Source organism: Lethenteron reissneri, chromosome 9 (assembly GCF_015708825.2).
Source record: "Lethenteron reissneri isolate LAM-NWPU_2019-01 chromosome 9, ASM1570882v1, whole genome shotgun sequence".
Taxonomy (NCBI): Eukaryota; Metazoa; Chordata; class Hyperoartia; order Petromyzontiformes; family Petromyzontidae; genus Lethenteron; species Lethenteron reissneri.
In genome coordinates, this window is record NC_083787.1 from 3,944,954 (window position 1) to 3,963,668 (window position 18,715).

The 18,715-nt window shown below is 50.0% G+C and overlaps 1 protein-coding gene and 1 long non-coding RNA gene across 4 annotated transcripts in view; one reads left to right on the forward strand and one right to left on the reverse strand.

Annotated features, from left to right (window-relative positions):
* Positions 1-13,680, forward strand: part of LOC133340442 (protein phosphatase 1 regulatory subunit 16A-like) — a 46,253-nt gene extending 32,573 nt beyond the window's left edge. For 2 of the 3 annotated variants that reach the window (XM_061548682.1, XM_061548680.1), the window contains 6 exons: positions 2,817-2,932; positions 4,073-4,198; positions 7,351-7,426; positions 9,988-10,120; positions 10,549-10,684; positions 11,199-13,680. In XM_061548682.1, the coding sequence (XP_061404666.1) occupies positions 2,817-2,932; positions 4,073-4,198; positions 7,351-7,426; positions 9,988-10,120; positions 10,549-10,684; positions 11,199-12,554 (1,943 nt within the window). In that variant the 3' untranslated portion in view covers positions 12,555-13,680. The remainder of the gene's footprint in view (positions 1-2,816; positions 2,933-4,072; positions 4,199-7,350; positions 7,427-9,987; positions 10,121-10,548; positions 10,685-11,198) is intronic. The other variant, XM_061548683.1, reaches the window with a different exon arrangement.
* A 1,830-nt stretch (positions 13,681-15,510) lies between these two features.
* Positions 15,511-17,463, reverse strand: LOC133340443 (uncharacterized). The gene is made up of 3 exons (XR_009754905.1): positions 17,394-17,463; positions 17,177-17,222; positions 15,511-15,553 (listed from the first exon to the last, which is right to left on the reverse strand). It is a non-coding gene; the product is annotated as an uncharacterized LOC133340443 (long non-coding RNA).
* Between the last annotated feature and the right edge of the window lie 1,252 nt (positions 17,464-18,715).

An 18,715-nucleotide genomic window follows, 5' to 3' on the forward strand; every position in this document is an offset into this window, starting at 1 on the left:
TGTTTTGCTTTCGTCGTTTGGGTGACCCCGAGTTCACTCTTTGCGAATGAGACCCGTCCCTGTGCTTGTGTCTCCTCGCACCTGGGCAAAACAAAACAAACTCGAGAACTTGAAGGCTGAAACACGAGGCTCCCATCGCTTCGAAACTGGCCACATCTTGCAAGCGGAGTTGTTCTCTTTGCCCTATTATAGGCAACACCGTTGAACTGATTCACCCGCTGATAAATAAATAATAAACACAATCCCTTCTGGAACTTGAACGAAACTCAACAATGCGGCGGGGCTGGAAATATTTTACAACCGTGGCCGGTAATGGAACAGGCGCCTTATTAGGGATTACGTCTCGTGCTTTTGAATGCAACGCATTGTTTTTCCGCTTGTGGTTCACGTAATTGGCATCGAGTGCCTCGCGACACACGCATGAGTGTGCTTTGTGTTTTTTGGACGGTCACATTGAGACCTGTGATGGGGATTTGTTCATTCGTAAATGAACTTTGGCGTTTCACGATTGGTGAGGATTCCAATTGGTGAGGATTTCGTATGCATGTAACAATTCACAATTCAACCCCCCCCCCACCACTGTGATTCAATGCATTTGCTGTGGTTCAGGGTCACGATTCAATTCAAGAATAAATTGTTGCAATTGTAGGAATCTCTAGTGGCTACAGGGTTTATGGCCACAGGGTGTCGCACCTCCGATTAGCACGGTTGGCTATGTGCAGTGCGAAAGAAGTTCAACATACATACGTACGTGAATCGGTCACGTACAGCATGTCCCCATCAACGTCAGTCGTGGTCTTTCCACAGCTGGATGAAGGCCCCTAAGAGCCGTCCCCATTCCTCACGGTCACGTGATACAAATATCCGCCTAGCTCCCGCAAACGAGCCGATGTCATCGCTCCATCTCCTCGGTTGATGGCCCCTCCTTTGGGAACATAGGATCGAAGTGAATTGAAAATAATCAATTTGCAAGGACACAATTCAATGCTTGTATCATTAGCATAATATTACTCGTCATAATAATTGTAAGCCTGGCAATTATGTGGTCGTATTCTCTACGAACAGTAGAGTGAACCCAATGAAAAGCCCCATCATGATCATGAATGTTATAATTACTGTGATAAGCCAACGTTTCTCAAGAAAGGAAAATATTTCTGAAAGATAAGCCGATAATCATTTATAAAGCAGCGCCTGTTACTTATTTCCCGTTGTTAAGTATTTTTGGTCCATACTTAAAAACGTCTGCCAATAAAGCCCTTGGATTTATATTTGTAGTTGGACAGTACGAGCTGGTTGAATTTAATTGGTTTATATATATATACATAAAGGTTTCATTCATTACCAGGTAAAAGCTCACGTTATTTCTTTTTTATGTTTTTAAAATGTTTTCCCCAAGTTACTCCCATCAAGCTGTTATTGGCATCACGTCACAATACGATGAATCCATTCGGAAATCTCACAGAGCACCACTCACAGAATAATCTCAGAAAATCCTTGGAGTGGAATTTTTCTCCGTACTTTATGTGGCGGGGGGGGGGGGGGGTTGAGAAATGTGACGTCACATCAAAATGCGCAACTTTAAATAAATATAGACAACACGTTCTACTTAATTAAATAGACGTTTTAATAAATGTTTTCTCCTACAACATCAGAGCGCTACAATGACAATAGTTTAAAGCGATTTGAAGCATGTTTTATTTTATTTTGGGGGGAGGGGGGGGGCAGAGCTTTGTGACGTCATATTTGAGGGGGGTCTGACTTTTTGTGACGCCGTGTGACGAGGGGGGGGGGGTCAAAAATCGTCCAAAATCGCGTGACGTCATTTATGGACGGCCCCTAAGGCGAAAATGGATTCGCTCGTTTGCAGGAGCTTGATGGACTGTTACAGGGCAAGACCTGAGCGATTGCCAATGCCATCAATTGTTGTTTTCAAAATGGAAATATGGTTGGGGGGGGGGGGGCAGAGCTTTGTGACGTCATATTGGAGGGGGGGTCTGACTTTTTGTGACGCCGTGTGACAAAGGGGGAGGGGAGTCAAAAATCGTCCAAAATCGTCCAAAATCGTGTGACGTCATTTATGGAGGGCCCCTTTATGGCAAGGTGTGTTGTCAGGTACAAGCACCTCCAGTGTGGGTAAGAGGTCACTTGAAGAGATCTCGGCAATAGCTCCGTGATGTAACATCCCAAGTGGCATTCTCTAGCAATGGGGCCGTGTGGATTATTCATCTTGCGACACAACACACATGTCACTGGAACTGTTCAATTTAACTGCGGGTAACGAAACACATTTTATTTTTAAAAACCAGACCCTGGTCATTTGCGATATTTCGACGTGTTCAGCGTCTACACTATGAGACATCTCCTTTACCAGTGGCAAAATATAGTAGTGGGTTTTTACCCTTTCAACTGGTACAAAAACTGACACCTTTATACAAGGGATCATGTTTGCAATAACAACAACACAAGCAGTCAAAATGCAAACAAAAAGAAACAACTCTGATGATGATAATGGGTGTGGACCAATCAACTTCAAGGACAGTGCATATCATTATCATCATCATCAGAGTTGTTTCTTTTTGTCTGCATTTTGACTGCTTGTGTTGTGGTTATTGCAAACATGATCCCTTGTATAAAGGTGTCAGTTTTTGTACCAGTTGAAAGGGTAAAAACCCACTACTATGTGTTCAGCGTCGTTTAACAGTTTCACGTGGCCGTCGTACAACATACGACGATGGGCAAGGTGGTTTTGTTGCGGCTTAGGCGAGAACCCCCGCCGACTCCCGTGTGTGCTTGCGTGACCTGCGCCCTGTGCGTAGGCCTCACCGAAGAGGTGGTGGAAGACGCCCGGAAAGCCACGGAGGACTCCTTCATCGGCGAGATGACGCAGAGCGTCGCCGACCTCAACGCGCCCGACGACCACGGCGTGGTGGTGGTAAAGCAGCCCGCACCGCAGCAGCCCTCGGCAGCAAAACACCACCGGCGGCGCGACGCGTCGCGCAGATTTATTGACCCCGCACCCCGTGATCAGCTCGCAACGTGTACGGTAGAAGCCAGATCGCGGTGGCTTGCGAAGACTGGCGATGAGAAACGCTTCCTCTATGCCAGCGGTGGCCAGCCTGTAACAGACCATGGGCCGAAAAGTAGCGATGAGTTCTGCAAAGAGGCACGTGTGTATATATATAAACAGTTTTCGGCACAAGTCTTGTGGTTAATGCACACATAATTCCTTGTAAAAGGTTTCAGTTTGGTGTTTTAACAACTTAACACCGGGTTTGTTACCAGATAAAAGGGAAAAAACCTATTCTCAGGTACAAATTAATAAAAAAAATATATAAAAGAAACCAAAAACTACGACGTTTCGATCACAGCACAAGCGACCGTCATCAGGAGGAAAAAAAATGATGCTGATCTGCACTGCCGATCGCTTGTGCTGTGATCGAAACGTCGTTTTTTGTTTATTTTATACTTATTATTTTTATTCATTTGTACCTATCAACGTGACTTTACCGAAAGACCGAAAGAATCGGGTAAAACCTATTATTATTTTTCATTACATTCCAACTAAATGGATATAAATACTATAATTACCACTATTATCAATTCGCCTGTTTTTCAAAGTGGCTGAAACCAATTCTATTGTTCTGGCTACAATAGCAAATTCTCTTTTTATATCAATCCAGAAAAGCCATGCTGGGTTTGGAATTGTTTTTCCACTCGTGTTCTGCTGCGGCATTTTTGGGCAATTTCTCATCGAATATTGGTGCACGTGTAAAGGGGAGGAATGGAACACTGTACGCGGAGAAAACCCCACGATTTTTTAAGATAACGACCCATCACGGCTCCCGATCTACATTTGACGTGAACCTCGCACCAACCTCTGCGGCACACCTGGACGCATTCGTGCGAAACCCGCCCGGACGATCATCGCCTCCGCTAATAGCGGTGAATAATGATGCTGATCTGCACTTCCGTCGGCTGCAAGTGCAGACTTCTGACTTTGCTCAGCCGCACTCTCCTAACCCTTGCCGTCTGTCCCCACCCCTCACGCCCCCGGTGCGCGCTCCCCCATCAGCTGCACATGGCGGTGGCGCACGGCTATGAACGTGCCGTGCGGGTGCTGCTGGAGGTCGGGGCCCGCTCGGACATACCGGACGCAGACGGATGGACGCCCCTGCACGCAGCTGCCTATTGGGGCCAGGTCAGGGCGCAACACAGAAAACAATGACACCAGCGCCAAAAATAACGACAGCAACAACGCTAATTTATTTACGAATCCAGGAAAGGCCTCGCTGAACAACGCAGACAACAACAACAACAAGGGTGAAATTATATACCCAGGAAAGCCTTGCTAATTGCTAGAAGTTTGGCCAATTCATTTTTAAATAAGTGTGTGCTGCATTTGCGGGGAAACAGAGGTGCCCAGAGAATACATCCACGAGGAAGGGCTCAACAGCTCAAAGGTGCGCAGACAGAATCTTGAGCCCACTTTTGCCGCACTGCCATGTCCCGAACGTCGCTCAGCCCAGCAGGTGTTAGGAATTTTAACAAATCTGAGTGGCGCACCAAACCCTTGCCTCCGCAAGCGCCGGACTTCTGGCGTGCGACACAAATTCGTTTGGCGCAGCCTTGGCCATGACGCTTCGGTCGGGGTTAAAGAGTCCTCCTGCCTGGGAGGTTTGTCCGATTCCCTTGTTTGGTATTTTTTTACGCGAGAGAGAGGAAAACCCGCGTGGCCACAAGAAATCCGCGCGTGCGAGGAAAGAAGCCTCAAATCGCGAATAATAATAATGATGCCGTCCGTGGGAGCTGCTCAAATGGGGGGGGGGGGGGGGGGGGGGGGGAATTAGCTCGGAGCCCCGATGTGATTATTGCAATTTGGATGTAATTGCAGAGAAATGTTCTCAGAATCAAATTAGAACGAGAAGAAAATGTTCCAAAGAGCAAAATTACAATTAGCAGAGAATAACATTATGTGTAATGATGTCACGTGTATGTACATATGCAGCCCCGTGTCGGCCCACTGCTACACGAATCAAGAGTCTCCCCCACACCTGGCGGGTTCTGGGGGGCTGTTTGACCGCGGTGACCATGCGGGGGGGTCAGCGCGGTTGGGTGATAGGATACGGTGGGGTGGTGGCGATGGTTGTGGGGTGTGGGTGGGAGGGGTCGGTGGGGGGGGGGTGCGAGCCATGGTCAGGAATCGAATTTGGGGTTGTCGGATTCACAGCGCAGCACGCCCACCGCTGTGCCCCCCACCGATCCACCCCAGTGACATCCACGTTCACCTCCGCCAAGGGGGTCGACAACGAGCGTCTACATTCGCTTAAGAAAGTTGTTGACTATCGGGGTCCCTAGTCGCACAGCTCTTGCCTCCCGTGTGCGTCTGGGTGCCTGTGCGTCACGAGCACGGTGCTTGCCCCCCGTTTTCACCGTCGCCGGTTACGTCTCTGTCAGCGCAGCGCAGACCCGTTCCAGTCGGCTGTGTTCTTGACCCATTGTGGCTATTTTGGAAGTGTTTAACGCGCCTTGTTACGAGCCCAAACGCACGCTGCCTTGCCCGCATGCCTTCACGTCAACCCCCTCTCGTGCGGCCGTTAATCTCTCATTATTGTGCCCAGTTGACAAAAAATTACACTCCTCTCAAAGCGTGCCACGTGGTGGTTTAATTGTTTTCAACACCATTGCACATTTAATATTTCTATATATATATAAAACACTCTTTTCGTGGGACATACGCAAGGCCCGATACATTTAGACAGTGTCCTTTTAGCGTTGAGGGGGCGTGTTTTATCTTGAGTATATGGTTTTGTATGTAACATTAAAATACCTGGCAGGGTGCTCCATTTATAGATACCCCACGGATTTCCAATGGGGGGGCCCTCTTTGGAAATCACACCGGCTATGTGGTTCAAAGTGTGACAGCAGTTTTAAATTTCGATGTAAAGCTTTCGTGACTGCAGGGATTCATCTTCTTGGTTCTTTCGGTAAAGTCACGTAGAAGGGAGATAATAAAATAATAAAAATAAAACAATAAAATAATACAATTCTCACGACGTTTCGGCCACAACGCAAGCAGCCGTCCTCAGGTGAAGAACAGGTCTGTCGAGAAGACAGCGTCTGAATCAACACCACCAAGCTTGGTAGCATCTATTTAAGCTGGGTTAGGGGAGGAAGAGCGCCTTGACAAAGGATTGGTATTACCTTAGAGTCGCGGCATCTCTTCAGAAAGGTGAGAGACTCGATTAGCTGAGTCTTCTTATCCCGGAGTTTGTTGAAGGATGTTAAAGTTATGTGGAAACCCACCCCGTAGTGGCGGTTAAATTTCGATTTAAAGCTTTCGTGACTGCAGGGTTGAGTTCCCTATCATGTCTGTCTGTTCATTTTGTGGGGTAACCATAAAATCGATTACCCTGTATTTATTGACTTATTTATACTGGGTACAGGACTTGTAATGTGTCTCCCAGTCGCTCCTTCAGGGCACTTGAATTCATTATCTCGTAGTCAGAGCTCATTCTGACCTCAGAAAACAGGCGTCTGTGGTATCGATCGTAACCTGCACAACAAGCTGGGGGGATCTTTCATCTCGCTGATTAAAGATTATCATCAAAGTTGATAACGGCATCATCATCACCGCTAGGGGGCAGTGCACGTGGCAGAAGGCATAGACTTCTGAGGTCGAATATCACTCGTATGCAATGTAGCTCTCCTTCATTGTGTAAACTTAATGAGATTAACAGTGACCGGGTGATGGAGGGTTAACCCGATTGAGGCTTCAGTTCACTCACAAAATGTTTTTTTGTAAAATATATAAATATCAAACGATGGTATTCTTGGTTCTTTCGGTAAAATCACGTAGAAGGGAAATAATAAAATAATAATAAAATATTTTATTATTTCCCTTCTACGTGACATTACCGAAAGAACCAAGAATATGAATCCCTGCAGTCACGAAAGCTTTAAATCAAAATACAAACGATGGTAGTTTAGTTGATTGTTAAAAAATCACCCTATCGTCAGGCCAGGCTCCTACTACCTTGTGACTTGCTACACTGCTCACTATTGATTGCCTGCTCTGGGGAAGACCTATTCAGCACAGCGCTCGATGTGTTGGCGGGGGGAGGCGTGCGTCAGAATTTTCCGCTCGGTGTAATCGAGCGAAACTGTCATCGGCTAATCTGTCAAGTCGTGACGCAACCGACAGCAGCACGGTCCACGGGTCTGCCGCCCGGGTTCACGTGTGGCCGTGTAACCGCCAGCAGGAACGTCCTCGCCGAGCCAAAGTTCAACGGAGTGTTGGTGGTGGTGGAGGTGATGGATCTTTATACATACATCAAACATTTTATCTTTCAGGAAAACATCGCAGAAATCCTGGTGGCGTACGGGGCGCGGCTCGACACGGCGAATAAGCACGGGCAGACGCCTGTCGGTGAGTTGCTCGAAGAACTTCAGTGACGCGAGCGGCCGACCGCGTGGACCGGGCAAACAGTCGCATCGTGGCCACTGGAGGCCCCAGATGTTGTGGCCGTGATGATGCCACTTCTACGAGGGAGGGGAGGGAGAGAAAAAAACTCCCCACGTTCGTCAATGACGCTGTGGCCGTAAAAAGTATAGAGTCGGCAAAGTTTTTGGCAACGGACCTTCTTCATAGCACGTAGAGAGGCATTTTAGGTATAGATAGAGCGGAGTGTATGGATGCATGTTGAGATTATTTTCCACCGTACGTAGCCAACCGTGCTAATCGGAGGTGCGGAGGAAGGACAACAAACTAAACACAAAAATCAGTTCTAATGAAATGAGTTTCCAATCTAGATTTCAAAGTGCATAGCTCCATTGGCTAATATTGGAGGAGTTTCCAGACGGCCGCAGAAGCGCATCTGAATGCGCGCGATGCGTCGCGTTGCACCGATTGATAATCAATGCCTAAATTCACTCTGCTTGCACTGAATCGTGCATGTGGGGATCGTCTATGTGTTTTTAGTTTATACTACGTGTATTGCAAGTTATAAGCTCCTGTTATATTTAGGTTCACGGAGTGAATGCAACTGGCACAAATGAGATATTAAAGCATTAAAAGCAACGGTAAATCTGAGTTTTGCGGAGGACGAACACGCGCAAAGACAATGGGGGCAACACTGAAATTCGTCACACGTGTAATTTTTCCCAAAAACCTGCTTGCTGTAATGCCACCCAATCATCTTAAGGGATGGCAGCCAAAGCATCGGTACATTCTATACATTCCTTCCCCTGACGTTTGACGTGGAATCGGGCGGCCGGCTTCGTGCGCTGCGTTGGGCAAACACTCGTGTGTGTCGTTAAACATTGCAGCATGTGACAAGCGCTGAGCACACACGACGCTGCTCAGAGGCGGCGGGCGGTGGCTGTGCCGGGCTGAGTCACCTTTAGCCACGGAGGGCCGACGGCGAGGATTGAACTTTTTTTTACGGCCGCGCGCAGGTTTAACGCGTTCAAATAGACGGGGCCAGGAACCTGCTTTCAACCTCGCCGTGATCGACGGCGCAAACGCACGGACGCTTCGTTGCAAAATCCCTTTTTCACAAGGCCGGCAAAATTTGAAACACGCCCTGGTAACGCCTTTCACCTGTTGGGGTGTGTAATTGACAGCAGCCTTCTTGGCAGCGACCAGCAGCCATCCACGACATTTGGTCTATCCACTGGTGGGTTGAGGGGCCCTCCCCCGCTTCGTGAGGGTCGGCCGGGTTATTCGACCGTACTACGCCAGGCTGGCCGACGCGGGTTGATGAAGGCAGAGTACAACAGTGGATTTTGCCGCAACTGCCGTCTCCTCTGCCAATGTCGAAGCCCCAAAAGAGGTTGCAATGCCAGTTGTGTGCGTAGTGGTCACCCCCGTCCAAGCACTACCCAGGCTCAAACCTGCTTAGCTTCCGAGATTTGAGGGGTCTGTTGTTCGAGGGAGACCTCTGTCAGAATAATTGCTGTCCAATCATCGTAATAGTATAATTACAGGAGTGAAACAACGCAGTAAAATTAAATACATCATGAAAAACATGAACATTAAAGAGGTACAAGGTCAAACTTAATTGCAATACAAGAACGAGTATTAGATTAAAATGGTGCAAGGAATTAATACAAAATATTAGACTGACAGAAAAGCAGTGATTTTAAAGGGGCAGTAAAGCAACGAGAGTTACCTGGCGGGCAATGTTTGTGGAATTGGAGTGTTATCCCCTCACTTGATGGGGTATTTTTCTCTGACGCTTCCAGTTTGATGGACACGAAACATTACGCAAGAAAAAAAACCAGCGGCCATATATCTTGGAACAGGACTCTCCTGCTCAGGCAAGGCCTCTCAGAGGTCTCCAGAGGCTTGAGGCTGGGGGGTCCCAGGGCAGTTGCCAAATGGGACCCCCTAATTCATTCGCGACAAAAATAAAATGGCCTCCTTGGGGAAACCTCTTTTGTGTGAGGCCCGGGCGACAATTACCGCTTTTTCCTACACCATAATTGAGTAAACTTGGATAAGTCTTGTAGACTAAGTGATCGTTTTTCCCCATAGGAAATTGGCTACAGGATATGATGGGAGATCAAAAGTGCCTACATGAGACCACAGAGTATCGTGGGAAGCCACGTAATGCCATGATAGGCCACCGGACGTCATCGCTAACTGGCAGGCCGCTGCAGGTGACAGGAGATTGTGGGAGGTCACAATGTTTGGAGACTTTGGGAAGTAACAGGAAGGCACGGGGAGAGGCTCTTGAGAGGCCGTACGAAAGAGTGGCAAGTCGCAGCAGGTCACGACGGGAGATTGGGAGGTCCACGGGAGAGTCCACTAGAGCCTGTGGAAGGCCACAGGAAACCGGTGGTTACAGGAAAACGGCAGTGGCCACGGGAGGCCACGCGGAGACCGCAGGAGGTTACGGCAGGCCACGCAAGGCCTTCAAGGTGGGAGCCCGTGCCTCTGTTCGTTCACAAGCTGATGTTTGCACGCCCCCCCCCCCCCCCCTGCAGAGCTGTGCGAGGACGTGGAGATGCGCGCGCGGCTCGCGCGGCTCAAGGAGCGCGCCGAGCGGGGGCTGCTGGACGTGCGCAACCGCCGGGGGTTCCTGCCGCTCCACCGCAGCAGCCTGCGCGGCAGCAAGAGGTTGTGTGCTTCCCTACTCCAGTCCTTCACTCGCTCATTCCCTTCGCCTTGCGGGCCACCGAGAGGTTGATGCTACCCTAGCCCATTACTTCACTCATTCATTCACTCACTCATTCCTTTTGTCTTGCATGCTACCCAGAGGTTGAAGTTTCCCCAGACCATTCCTTCACGCATTCATTCACTCACTTCCCCAGTCCATTCATTGACTCGCTCATTCATTCAATCGTTCCCTTATCTTGCGCGGCAGCAAGAGGTGAATTTTGTAAAACAAAAAAACATTTGTATTAAATAGCATTACGTTTGGCCGAATTCCGCTAAGCTGCTAGCCGGGACGACCACTCGCACGCCGACACGAGCGGAGCGCTCTTACGCGGTGTCTTGCGCCGCACGCTCACACGCCGCCGCGCGCTTCCGACCGGCTCCAACAGCAGCAAGCTGGTGCACAAGGGACGCACGGAGGAGATGCAGAGCGAAGCCATCGTGTGGCAGACGATGGAGAAGCGGGACGACGTGGACGACGACGCTGAGGACTCCCGACCCGAGGACGGCAGGACGGCATCTCGCGTGAGCCTCGGGCGTGCGCCCCACCGTGGGAGCTGATTGCAAAAAGAAAAACGCCCTTTGGTTCTCTCGGCGTCGCTGACGGGGACGACCGTTGGCGCGTTGGGCACTCGCTCGCGAGGCCACTCCGACTGTCAGTCGGTCAAAAGCACTGGCTGGCTGGAGACGAGGGGGGGGGGGCTAATTTTTAACTGGGAGGAATTTGGGGATGCCTGGGTTCATGATGAGATGTGTGTGACTTAATGGGGCCTAGGTGGGAAAAAAAACTTTACGTGAATGTTTGGTCTACCTCGTGGACAAAGTGCGGTATTGCAGGAGATGTAAACAGTTACTTGGTAATGCAGTTTTATTAATGATTGTAGTTTACAAAAAATCTATCACCCAAGTCACGGGACAGGCTTGTAATGGTATTGTCACGATTTACCCAACATGGCATCAATGGCTTCTAATCAACGTCAAACATCAATGTCCGTATATTTGCGTGCAACTGCGGTGGATTCTTTTTCCTTCATTTCAGAATGCCCTGAACGGCAATGGAATAACGCACGGCGCGGGCGCGGAGCGATTATCAAAACGGGAAACTTCAGGTGCAGAAGCAGCTCCGACGGATTCTACCGCCACCTCCAATCGGCCTGCCCCTGCGGGCGACGCTGCTCCCGCTGCCGCCGCTTCGGGTGAACAAGATTCGGACGCGGTGGGTGAGAGCGCTTCGGCGAGCGACGCCCGGCAGTCGCCCGAGCCCGAGGCTGCGGACAAAAACTCTGCTGCAGACGACGACTGCAGCTCCGACGACGACGGCTCCGATGCCGACGTCCACTCGGTTAGCAGGCAGCCGCAGGAAGTCGTCGTCCAGCAGCCTGTCGCGCAAGTCACCGTGGCGCCAGCCGCAGGTGGCAATGTTGAGGATGCGCGCGGGACTGACCTGAGCAACGGAAAACCCATCGAATGCTCGGCGGTTTCGGCCGCTGTGAAGGGCGTCGCGGAAAGTGGCGAGCCGCCTCATGAAAATGAGAAGGCCGGAGCTGCTCCATCAGGTCAGGGGGGGGGACCCGGTGCGAGCGAAGAAAGTGACGAGCCGCCGCCCGCAAGCACGAGCGCGGCTGCCGCGTCAAACCGTCGCGACGATGATGGAGAAGCGAACGCTGCCGAGCAGGGCGAGAAGGCGCCGTGTTCGGAGAGCGCAGCGGCGGCGTCAACTCCTGCCGAGCGTTTGGCACCAACGGGAAGCGGCACAGCCAGCGCGGCGTTGGAGCAGAACGGTGAATCCAGCGATCCCATAAATAGCGTAGACGTCAATGGCGCTCGGCAAGCCGTGGACGCCGATGCTGAAGATAACGGCGTTGACGAGAAACCTGCATCTCCGCCGAAGGTTGGCTCCCTGCCGGGCGACGGAATATCGACGCATGGGGTGGATAGTTCTGCCGACGCTAATCCGCCGCCGCCGTCGTCGCCGTCAGACGATGCCGCGAAGCCGCAGGCCGCCACTCCGTCCAGCGTCGCCACTCCGTCCAGCGTCGCCACCACCTCCTCTTCCTCCTCCTCCACGGAGGGGGGGGCAGCGATAGATGAAAGCCGCGTCCTAGTGCAGCTCCTCAACGACGCGTTCGAGGACGACGATCTGTCGAGCAAAGAGGACGACGATGACAATGGCGGCGGCGGTGGCCCCGCCGGGTCCAGTGTCGTCGTGGGGGGTGTCGGCATGAGCGGCGGCCAGGTGGCCGGAGTTTCGTACGCGGCGGGAGGACACAAAGCGAACGGCGTAAGAGAGCCACGCCGCCCGCGGTGGGACGATCACGATGTGCCAACGTTCAAGGGGGAGGTGCGGGAAGACAACACCGAAGCGAAGGGGCGCAGGTGTTGCAAAATGATGTGATCACTACGCAGACTTTGTACGCCGTTTGTGTGCGCGTGTTTGACAACCCAAGGTGTGGCTCAGGCCGTAGAGCATCAGGGGTCATTCTAGATTTATAAGCAGCAAGGGGTGTCATTCGTGCGATTGCGAGTTCACGTCCTGGACTGGTTGACAGAGCCCTCATTGTCGCCGTCGTTCCCCACGGTTGGTAGAATGAGCACCGCCACGTGACAAAGCTGTGTACAATGTCGTGTAAAGTTCAACATCGGTTGTAGCATGGGACCCGCTGGTCCCTGCTAGTGGAGTGTGAAACTTCCCGCTGCTGGCTCAGGATAGCTAATGAAGATGAGCAGAACCAAAACGCTCGTTTGATTGTGCTGTGGTTCAAACTGCCCCGCGAATGGAACTGAATATACATTTGTTCACTATAATATTCGTTTATGAAATTATAAAAAAAGCACACACAAAAACCTAACTGTACATTATTCGAACATTTAGCCTTACGTTTTATTTGCTCTCGCGAGTTTCACAATGTGCATGCAGTCGCAATGCTGGCGGCGCGTCGAATCGCACCACAGACCAATCAAAGCTGTGGACAGTGTTAATGTGAACTCCGAAGTGTCGTTCTCACATCGGCAGATGCATTCAAAGTCAAGGGTGCTACCTAGCTTCGAACAAAACAGCCTTTGGCCCAGCAGGGGGGGGGGGGCGATAAATCTTGTGGTTAGTGACTCGATGAGACTGTTGCCAACTTGCGTGTTTCAGGGGCGCGCTTGGAGCATCGCTTCAAATTGTGCCGAGTCGTGAAGACCTCCGCCCCGTTACGTTGCGACGTGGAGCCCCGTTATGCGGGTCCCGGGGTGGTGGGACACATTGGGGGGGCCCCCGTGTGAAATCACCTTCATTGTGCTCGTTGGCACTGTGGGGGCCAAACTCGGCTTGCTCGTATTTACCTGCAGTAAAGTTCAAATACTGTAATCGGTGAGAAGGAAACAAAAAAAAACTGCTGACAATGATTGAATGCCTAAGTTATGCGTCGTTTTTGTGGGATCATGTAGTGATTTGTAATATCGTATCAGTCGGCTGTACACAGTCGTCGTGTTTATTAAACTCGTGATTCGAGTGTAGCGCACACTGAACCCCGAAACGATTGTTGTGTTCCTAGTTTGTTGCGATTGAAGCTTTGTGTTTTCACGACGGCAGGTGACGCGTATCTACGCATGGCCACGTGTGTGCTTGTGTGTATATGTGAGTGTGTGTCGACCCGTGGCACCTGGGTCTGCCCCGTGACCTCCTGCCAGCGGGCGTTCGACACTTCACGTGGCCTCAAGGTGCACATGGCCTGGCACAAGCGTCGTGGTGACGTCACCGCCACTTAGTGGTGAATGGCGATGATTGTTGTTGTTTGTGCAACTGCGGGGAGCGGTGGTGTAGGAGTTAGCGTGCTGCGCTACGAACCTGGCGACCCGGGTTTGATTCCCACTCGCGGTCGACACCAGCGAAAGCGATTATCTGAACCGGTCCTGGGTCTTCCCTAGGTCAACTCGGCCTCAAATGAGTCCCTAGTGCGGTGTGTAAAAACATCGTCACTAGGGAGACAAAGGCGGCAGGGCATGGTGCTGGCCACCCACCCCCTGGTCTGCCGTTCTGGCCTTCACAGCTGCACACTAACAAGTGCTTGCCCACTAACAGTGCTTGCCCCAACAGTCTGGTAAGGCTATATGGGGAGATCGTTGTCTTTTTGTGTGTGGATGAGTGAGAGGGCCGAGTGAGTTGAGTGGGTGTTGTTGTGACCTGCAGTGTGGCGGTTGGATACAGTGGGGATGAGATGAGACAATCACAGTCTGGAAAGACCTTAAGACATTGGAGGAGGAGGAATCAAGGGGTGAAGTTCATGGGAATAGTAACCATTGTGTGTGGATGTATTCAATCTAATCCACCCATTGCGTGTTAAAGGTTCACGTAGTTTTTTTCCAGCACCTCTTTACAGTCGGAAACGTAGCCTCACTGCACAGTATTTTATTCGGCTTGAATCTACGCACATTTGTGGCGTCGTGGAAGATATATTTTACATAGAGAGGGCATCACCCATTATTAGCAGGTGCCTCATTGGCCTCAGCAGGGGTCTTGCTATATAGAGGGTGATCGTAAGGAGCCTCTCTGGTTTTAAAGTTACGCATATGCATGATAAATAATCTCACACATTTAATAAATTAACGTCATTATTTAGCAGTGTCCTTCCATGTAAACAATAAAAGTATTTTTGTTACACATCCCATTGGCCACGTGACCTTCTGGGGGTGTTTTTTTTCTTTCAGCAGCGCCGGTTTAATATGTGAATTTACACTACTGGTCATCTGTATAAAAAAGTGCACGAGTATTGGCTTAAACCAATACTCGTGCACTGCCCGATGTCGCGTTCATCGTTTTTGTTCACACATTAGCATATTTAGTATTTATGTATTTCTCCAAATGTCTTGCAGCATTTCATGCGACCTTTCCAGTTGCAGTTCTCATCATGGCTTTGAGTTCCGCGACATTTCTTCGTCGAGTTTTGTAACTTTGATCCCACGATTTGATCACCTTGTTCAACACCGCTCTCCTCTTGCGACACATGCAGGCTTGACCCTCGGCATGACGAACACCACACCGATTCCTGTCACGTCATCACCCACAATGTCTTCTCGGTATCGCATATAGAACACACACATATATACATCTTGTTCACAAAATTACACCAAAACTACGAAGGGACATTCCAATCACTCTGTATGTAATAAGTGCTCATTAACAGGATCTGCCCCAGCAGTTTGTAAGACTAATTATGGGGTATTTGTGTGTGTGTACATATATACAAGAATAATTTGTTGCAGCCTTTTTTTATACATCCACCGCTGCATGATGAAGCCCTGCCATGGGCCAAGACCCGTTCAGATGTAACTCGCCACCGGTGTTAGCCGTGACCAGGAATCTGACGCCGATAACCAGGTCTATTGTCAGTGTGAGCGCCGTCACGCCGCCTGAAAGACAAAATCATTCACAGTTGTGTTGTGTCGGGAGCCGCACTGAAGGGCACCAGGGACCGCCAGTGTCCCGTGAGCCTTGCAATGAAGAACACTGCCTTAGTGCTTCCCATGTACATGTGTATGTATATGTGTGTGTGTATTCATGCGTATGCAAAAATAGTGGGGAGCGGTGGTGTAGCGGTTAGCGCGCTGCACTACGAACCCGGCGACACGGGTTCGATTCCCGCTCACAGCCAACACCAGTGACGATTATCTGAACCGGGCCTCCCCTAGGTCGACTCAGCCTGGTGCGGTGTGTAAACATTGTGCCACTAGGGAGACAAATGCGGTCGGGCGTGGTGCTGGCCACCCACCCCCTCGTGTACCGTTCCGGCCTTCATAGGTGCTCGCTAACAGCACTTGCCCCTACAGTCTGTTAAGGCTATATGGGGGATCTTTGTATTCATGCGTATGCAAAAATGTCTTGAGTTCTGTGTGCCCACTACTACTCTGTGTCTGCGATCCAGGCAGCACATGTGCTGTGGCTGGATTTGTTTTGTGGTCTCCTTGGTATTTCACGAGCTCAAACGGTTCCATACTTTGCCATGAAAATAAATAAAGGAACTCGTGAGCAAAAAGAAAAAGGAGCACCAAGCACGGTCTAGTAGGATTATTGGAATACACAATTAAATTGTGTTTCGATTTAAAGCTTTCGTGACTGCAGGGATTCATCTTCTTGGTTCTTTCGGTAAAGTCACGTAGAAGGGAAATAATAAAAATAAAACAATAAAATAATTCTCATTATTATTTTATTATGTCCATTCTATTCCCCTTCTACGTGACTTTACCGAAAGAACCAAGAAGAAAAATTAAATTGTGGTCTAAAAGATCCATTTGTTTATTTTAGTCGGCAGCACTTGCGTTGGTTCTTGACTGAACGAAGTTAAAACATTTAAGTTGTATTTGTTTAAATAGAAAATGTGCGACAACATGCAGGCACTTTGAAGATACAACTTTGCATTTTATTACATAAACCTCATTTATAGAATGTGTGTTTCGTTTTGCTCGAGGTCATTCGTAATACTAAGATATGTTCATCGCTTATAAAAGAAACCCTGACGTCTGGCTTTTAATTCGTTTTGCATTTATATTTTTTCCCGCTGAATGCTTGTGCGGACCAAATCCACTGATAAATTATTTATTTTTATGACACGCTTTTTATTAACTCTGGTGTATCCTCAAATCTTGTAACTCAATTTTAACCAACTTCCCAGTGTGGTATCGACTGCAAACTTGGTATACTTATGTCATACCGATGACAATACCATATTATATCATTGAAAATAAAAAATATACATTTTTAAATATTATTTTTTATATGTTATGTTTCGGCTTGAGTCTAATTGTCCACGCTCAACTGACGTTGGCTGTAAATCACCACGGTCACTTACGTTACGGCAAGCTTCGGGGCCACTTCCTGGAGTCGTGGAGTTCTTCCATTACTAGTATGGTACATTTCATTAAAGCGTGTTTAAAAAAAATGTTTTTTATATATATATTTTTACACCAATTTTTGAAAGAATAACTGCTGCTGATGATGGGTGACACAGATGCCGTTTCTGTCCATTACTTACGCACCGCTTCATAAACGCAGAGCAGAAGGACAACGCGTCGCCTGTTGGCTCTGTAAAACACAAACAAAATCACGATTCAATGCGCATTAAGATGACGGTCACACATGTTGACACTGCATCCGACAGCACGTTGAAAGCTCCCATGTTAGTGAAATGGAATTGTTGGCACTGTGGGATCGCGGTGCGTGTGTGTGCGGGCGTGGTGCTTGCCACCCACCCACCCCTCGTGTGCCGTGCCGGCCTTCAAACTTCAAAGGTGCTCGCTAAAAGCACTTTCCCCAAATGTCTCAGGCGATGCGGGCGATCTTTGTACACCAGTACGTGCGTGTGCATGACAACGATGTGTGTTTGCATGCACATTATAAAAATATGCATGCGTGTATGCATTCTGAAACCGCCGAATTTACCAAAAAAGCGACACGTTTGCCAACAAAATCTACGGAAATAAGCATTTTGGGAGGTCACGTACTGAATAAATAAAGAAAATAACTGGGGTCACCGATGGACTTTCGTTGTCAAAGTGGGACTGGGCCAGGCCACGTGAGGACCGATGGACAAAATTGACTGCGCGGTGGACACCAAGAGAGGGCGACTCGAGACGTCAGAAGCGACGGCGAAATGGATTTAAAGAATTCGGGAGGCCGCGAGTTGGACAAGAACCGTGGAAGTGATGAAAGAGAACGAGGGAGAGGCCACTTCCCCTGCAGTGGGAAAGATACAGTCGGAGAAACCACAACACCGCCGAGTGCGCGCGCGCGTGTCTCTGTGTATTTGAAAACATGTGCGTACAACGCACGCGTGCCCTAGGTCGTTGTTGGGGGGGGGCGGCATTGACTGTGCTCGTGTGTGCGTGCATCCCGTGGCGTGCGTGAGAGTGTGCCTCTCTTTCTTTGTGTTTCCCATCAAACCCCCCACCCCCCCATAAAACGTGCGATCCCGTGCGCGTGCACACGTGCCGGTGTGTAAGGGGAGCGGTGGCGCAGCGGTTAGCACGCTGCGTGAACCCCTCCCCCCTTCCCTCCCAGGGTGACACGAGCTTGATTCCCGCTCACGGCCAACACCAGTGGCGATTATCCACTAGGTCAACTCATCCTCACATGAGTACCTGGTGCGGTGTAAGAACATCGCCACGCGTGTAGTGACTGAATCGGAGACACTTAAGAGTTGGAGGCACTCTGTTTATGAACACGCACCAACAGGTGGAACACTTCCACATAATCCGTCTGTAGTCCGACTACGGCTCCCAGTCAGGGCAGCGGGTAGACTGCCTCTGACTGGCGACGCCGAGACCGTGAAGACGGAGACGGTGATGAAGACGCGACGGGGACCCCCCCCCCCCGCTCCACACGACAGCCCCGAGGTCCCCTCCCGGGACTCCTCTTATACTGCCAGCGTGGCCTGGCTCCGCCCACGGCCACGCCCCCTTTCTAGAACCTACCCGCGGGTTCCTGATGTGCCCCTTGCGTGACCTTTCCCCTAGATCCCCCCTCTGGTCTATCACGTGGCCTGCTGCTGCAGTAACAGCATAGCGCTGGCCTGCCAG